Below are 6,399 nucleotides of genomic sequence, written 5' to 3'. Positions count from 1 at the left end.
AGAAGAAGAGAGGATTTGGCACTTTGAGGAACAAAAATAATTTCTGTATATTTGGAGACTGTGGAGATGGAGAAGGTGATTATAAATACTGCTATGGTCTGAATGTTTGTGTCCCCCCAAATTCATGTGTTTAAATGAAGTGGAGCTTTTGAGAGATGATTGGGTTATAAGGGCAGAGCCCTTATGAATGGGATTAGTGCCTTTTTTTTTTTTTTTGCTGGGAAAGATTGCCCTGAGCTAACATCTGTTGTCAATCTTTCTCTTTTTTTTTTTTTTCTTTTCTTTCCTCCCCAAGGCCTCAGCACATAGTTGTATATTCTAGTTGTAAGTCCTTCTAGATCTTCCATGTGAGCTGCCACAGCATGGCCACTGACAGACGAGTGGTGAGATTCAGTGCTTGGGAACCGAACCCGGGCCACAGAAGCAGGGCGCAACAACTCTAAATGCTAGGCCATCAGGGCTGGTTGGATTAGCATCTTTTTAAAAGAGGCAGGAGAGCTCCCTCACCCCGGACACCACATGAGGACACAGTGAGAAGGTACCATCTATGAACCACAGACCAGACCCTCACCAGACAACAAATCTGCCAGCGCCTTGATTTTGGACTTCCCAGCTTCCAGAACTGTGAGAAATAAATTTCTGTTGTTTATAAGCCACCCAGTGTATGGTATTTTTGCCATAGGAGCCTGAATGGACTAAGACAAATATTATGAACGTGAAGGGCAGGAGGCTAAAGGCTCAGGCGACTAAGGAAGAGGCTTAACACCCTTTTAAGATGGAGTCTTATTTAAATCCCAGGAGTTCAGATGCACTCTGAATGATTCTCTTCCAGTGATGGGCAACTCTCTCCTACAGAAAACTTTTTTATATCACTTGGGTAGAAACAAGATCATCCAGTTCCCACCCCGCCTTGCATACATGAATAAACAGAAGCCAGAGAGGGAAATGTGATCACCAACAGTTTCTCAGACAGTAACAGTTGCACGGACTTGGACAATACACTTTCTGAGCCAGACCTGTCCAATAGAAATTTAACAGGAGCCGTGAAGACAGCCACATATGTAATTTACATTTTCTACTAACCACATTTAAGAAGTAAAAAGAAACGGGTGAAATTAATTTTATATATTTTTTGACCCAATATATCCAAAATATCATTTCAACATGTAATCATTAGAAGTTTTAGAAACCGGGTGTGTATTTTAGTTACACTTATGGCACGTTTCAAACATGACCTAGCCATCTTTCAGACCCTCAGTAGCCACATGGGTATAGCGGCTATAGTACTGGACAGTGCAGTTCTATGCCTCAGTTTCCTTATCTGTGAAACGAGGATAAAGTTGCCTAGGTCACTGGAAGGACTGTGAGGGCACACGTGAAACACCCAGCACTCCACCCCGCGCTCGCGCCAATAAAGCTTGGGTCCTTTGGGTCTTTTCTTTCACCGCACCGCCCTCCTTCAAGTCTCCGCCCCTTTCCCCGCCCCCTTCAGGCTCAGGGCGGAAGCGGTACTGTCGCAAATGCGGCGCGCTTTACGGTGGCGCTGCCTTTTACCGCAGTGTGGCCGACTCGCGCGTCGCGCGCACTTTTACCTCATTGGCTCTGCGGCTCGGCTCACGGCGCTTTACGGCAGTGTGGCTGGAGCCGCTGGTGAGGGGTCCCCTGTTTGGGCGTGAGTAGAGGGAAGCGGAGTAGCAGGTGTTGGCTAGGCCGGGAACCATGGACGTGGGTGAACTTCTGAGCTACCAGGTATGAGGGACGAGGAGGGCCAGAGGACCGTCCGCTCACCCGGGCATCTCACCTCCTCTCCCCTCCGTCCCGGGCCCTCTCTTTTCTCGTGGCACCGGGGTCCGAGCCTCTCATTTCACTTCCCTCCCTTGAGACTCGCTTGGGTCCTTTCAGTTCGTTCCTTCTCAAGGTGCGAGCCCCTTCTTTTCAGCTGCAGTGTGGGCCCCTTCTCACCCCACCCTGGGGCCTGGTTCCCTTCAGCTTTCTGAAGGCCCCAGACTATCTTCGCAACCATCCCTCTTTAGCCCTCTTACCCCTAGTCGTTGAGTTTGTGGTGGTGGTGGGAGAGCCCTGGACCCCCAGCTTCTCCCCTGACTGGCCATGTGGCTTTGGGACAAGTCATTTCACCCTCTTTGAGCCTGAGTTTCTTTATATATAAAACGGAGGCAGTAATAACTACCTAGTGGAGTTGTTTGAGGACTATATCAACTAATGGATGTGATAGCCGATTTTAAAGTGTAGAAAGCTGTACCCCTGTTAACTGCAGTTGTTGGGAGATGTTTGGAATTCTAACATGGGATAGGTCTCTAGGAATCTTTGTCCCTCTTGCTCAGGATACTTGTAGGGAAACAGTAGCCCACAGGGCAGAAAGGACTTGTCCAAAGTTACTCAACAAGTAAGAGCTGAGATTAGAGCTGAGGTCTCCTGGCTTCCAGCTCAAAGTTCCCCCACTCTTTTGACTTCCTAAGGAGGCTCCTTGTGAGAGGCAGTAGAGCTGTGTTGTCCAATATGGTACCCAGTAGCCATATATGGCTATTCAACACTTGAAATGGGACTAGTCTGAATTGAGAAGTACTCTAAATGTAGAATCACACTGGATTTTGAAGACTCAGTGTGAAAAAAGTAAAACTTTCTTGTTGGTTACATGATCATATTGATCATATCAGGTACCATGATTATTGATCATATTGATTAGATAATCTTAGTATGGGTAATGGGTTAAGTAAAATACATTTAAAATAAATTTTACCTGTTTCTGTGACTTTTTAAGCTAGCCTTTTGCTGTGGCTACTGCTGGCCTTATATTTCTGTTGGACAGCTCTGCAGTAGAGAGTAGGTAATGAAGAGCCATGAGTCTGGAGCCCCATGTTGCTCAGAATCTCTATTTTGCTGCTGACTGGCTTCTGTGACCTTGAACAAAACACTTAACCTCTCTGTGCCTTGGTTTCCTCATCTGTAAATGTGGGCAATGATGGTACCTACCACATAAGTCTGTTGTTAACAGCTGTCGTGAACTGTAAAGTGCTTAGGCCGATGCTTGTCAAAGAGTAAACGTTCAATAAATGTTGCCAGTTATATTCATGCCACTTCCTCAGCCAATATACAAAGAACTGACCTTAGAAACTCTAGACATCATGGGAATGAACTTGTAAGCAATGGGAGATATATAGCCAAGAGATGTCTCTTTTTAAGACAATAATTGAAGGTGAAAGAAGAAAATAGGGGGTTGTTGAATGAGTGGTTGTATACCTGTTTGGGAGTTGTAGAATGACTAGCACGTTGACTCGTAGAATATTAAAGCTAGAAGAGGTTCATTCATTTGCTCAACAAATATTTATTGAACACCTACTGTGCAAGGCACTGTATCTACTGAATATACAACATTGAGCAAAACAGACAGAGTTCTTGCTTTTGTGGAGCTTATAGTCTGGTGGGGAAGTTACAAGATAATAAGTCAGTAAACAAACCAGAAATTCAGATTGTGATAAGCACTTTGAAGGGTATGCAGAATATACTATGCTGTGCTGTTTGGTGTGGTAGCCACTGGGCACAGGTGACTATTGAACACCTGAAATGTGGCTAGTTCAAATTGATATCTGCTGTATGTGCAAAATACCTGCTATATGTGCAAAATACACACTGGATTTCCAAGATTTAGTATGAAAAAAATGAATGTAAAAAATATTAATAATTTTTATATTGATTCCATGCCGAAATGATAATACTAGGATATATTGGCTTAAAGTAAATAGATTATTAAAGTTAATGTCACTTTCTTAAAAACTTTTTTAATGTGGCTACTAGAAAATTTAAAGTTACATATGTGGCTCATTTGTGGCTTTCCATGTATTTTCATTGGACAGCACTGCTAAAGAAAATAACCCCTGGGAATGCGAGGCAGGACCTATTACTTTAACTAGTATGGTCTGGGAAGGACTCTGAGGAATGGACATTAAAGGATTGAAGGTTGAAAGGAGCCAGTCATGTGAAAAGGGCAGAATGATCTGGGCAGACAGAATAGCAAATACATAGGCTGTGAGGTAGAGGCTGGGGCAGCCTGTTAGAGGATCAGAAGGAGGACTGATGTAGCTGGAACATGGTGAGTGGGTGGGGGAGTGGTAGGTGATGAAGTTGGAGATGTAGGCAGATGACAGGCTATGTAGGCCTTCCTGTGGGCCATGATAAGGAGTTTGAATTTTATTTTGAGAGATGTTATAGATAAGCTCGTTTACAGATGAAAAGTGAACTCCATTCTGGGAGAGGGACTTCCCTGAGGTTGTGGGCCAAGGGAGTGGCAGAGTTGAAACCAGAATCCTGATCTTCTTATTTCTGCCCTGTTCATTTCCCACATGCACTGTTCATGCAGTTTCCTTTCTGTAAGATCCATGTCCACTCTTCCTGTTCCTAAAAGATGGTACAGTCTGGAATCTAGTCCATAATCAGTCAACTGCACCCATCCTCCTGTGGAAAGTTATGAGGATCATCTGAGTTAATGGATGCAAAAGCTCTTTGAAAACAGTAACATTTTATAGATGTGAAAGATGCATTACCTACCTGCATCATCTCTCTAAATCCTTATAACAACCCTATGAGGAAAGGTACTGTTTTTAATCTCAATTATAAACATGAGGGAACTGAGGTACGAGAAAGTACCTACCTTATAACTGGAGCTCCTAACCACTGTGCTGTACTGCCTACCTACTCTGTGCCGGATGCTGAGCTAAAGTGCTTTCAGATAAGTTCTTGATTTAATTCTCAACATGCCCTTTGAGGTTGGTAGCATGCCTATTTTGTAGAAACAGAAACTCCAGTTAGAGGTCAATTACCTGCCCAAGGTCAAACAGCCAGTAAGGGGCAGAGCCAGAACTGCAACCAACTGAATACTCAAATCTGGTTTTCCGTTTTGTTCTCAGATTTTTAAAAACTTTTAAAAATTGAAGTGTTGTACACATATAGAAGAATGCATAAATCTTAAGTCCTGTTTGTTATAGTTATCATTTACAAAATAGACTCAGTATGACCACTAAAGTTCATTTCTCAGGGACATTCAGGAATAAAGTTGTCTGATGTGAACATCCTCACCCTCAGAGTTTGAGTCAGTAAGTCTCCCATGGGGCCTTAGGATTTGCATTTCTAACAAGATCCCAGGTGATGCTGAAGTGGCTGGTCCAGGGGCCACACTTGGAGACCTCTTGGTCTAGAATGATCTACATTCCTTTTAAAATTTTCCCTAGCTGAGACATTCTCCTCCCTTCTCATGACCATTAGTTTGCAGTTTTTTGAGCTTAAGTTATACTTTTTCCTTGCCATCCAAGATATTGAGAGCAAATCACTTAATCTTTCTGGGCCTCAGTTTCCTCACATGCCTAGTGAGGGGATTAAATAAGTCTCTCTGAGGTCCCTTCTAGCTTTAAAATTCTCTCACGCTAATTATTTAGGCCAAGAGCGCCTGAGTTTTCAGGGGATAAAAAAGCTTGATGTAGTAGAATGAATGGGGACTGAAAATCTGGGAGATTTGAGTTTTAATGCTACCTTTATCATTACTTACCTGGGTGACTCAGGACAAGTCACTTCCCCTCTCTGTACATCATTTTTTTATTATCTGTAAAAGGAGAGGATTGAGCTATAATGACTTCTGGTTCTTTCCTTTCCAAAAATTCAGAGACTAAGGTAAGCAAAGAAAATACCTGATGTTGAGAAATGTTTATTAAAAGTATTTAACATTTTTTGGGTGATACCAAGTTTCATTTTTGGGGCAACTTGGTGGGAAGATTCCAATTTTCTGCTGAGATTGGTTCTTCTAGTAATAGAGTTAGGCAGCAAGTGCCTCAGTATATGCCTTATATCCTTGACATATGTTAACTATTCATTTGAGAAGACAGGAGAATTACAATGTGGACAGGAGATGGTGGAAAAAATCTTAAAGAGGAAACCAGTTATGTTCCCAATATGGAAATGTACTTTTTTGATGCCTTCAGGCTTAGACATCTCATCAAGAAGTGTGCCCAGCAGTTCCTTGGCTGAGAAGTTTCTGCTGCATAGGCGCGTGTATGAACTCCAGGGCATTCTCATTCATACTAATTCTACAGATGTCTGGAAAAAGTTCTTACCTCTGAAGTTTTGCAATAAAGAATTCACATTTAGTGCAGCTTGGCTTAGTGGGAATGACTTGCTTTGTGACATGAAAAGTATGCTCTTTGAGACAGATTGGGGTCAGGGACCCTTGGTTTTCGCAATATTGCAGACACCCACTCCTCTGGTCACATATCAGTAATATCATAGCATTTCCTTGAATTGCGGGGCCTTATAGGAACCTGTAATCTTGCTCCTTTCCCCTTCTTCTTTCTTTCTTCTGAAATAAAAAATTTTAATGACAATAAACTGACAGGA

At 42.8% G+C, this 6,399-nt stretch overlaps 1 protein-coding gene across 1 annotated transcript in view; it reads left to right on the top strand.

The window, feature by feature from the left end:
* The first annotated feature begins 1,637 nt into the window (after positions 1 to 1,637).
* Positions 1,638 to 6,399, top strand: part of CTNNBL1 (catenin beta like 1) — a 160,155-nt gene continuing 155,393 nt past the window's right edge. The window contains exon 1 of the mRNA XM_058562718.1: positions 1,638 to 1,749. Coding sequence (XP_058418701.1) covers positions 1,720 to 1,749 — 30 coding nt within the window. The 5' untranslated portion in view covers positions 1,638 to 1,719. The remainder of the gene's footprint in view (positions 1,750 to 6,399) is intronic.

This window comes from Diceros bicornis, chromosome 19 (genome assembly GCF_020826845.1).
Source record: "Diceros bicornis minor isolate mBicDic1 chromosome 19, mDicBic1.mat.cur, whole genome shotgun sequence".
In the NCBI taxonomy this organism is placed as follows: domain Eukaryota; kingdom Metazoa; phylum Chordata; class Mammalia; order Perissodactyla; family Rhinocerotidae; genus Diceros; species Diceros bicornis.
The sequence above is the reverse complement of the archived record's forward strand: the minus strand, read 5'-3'. Positions and strand labels throughout refer to the sequence as shown.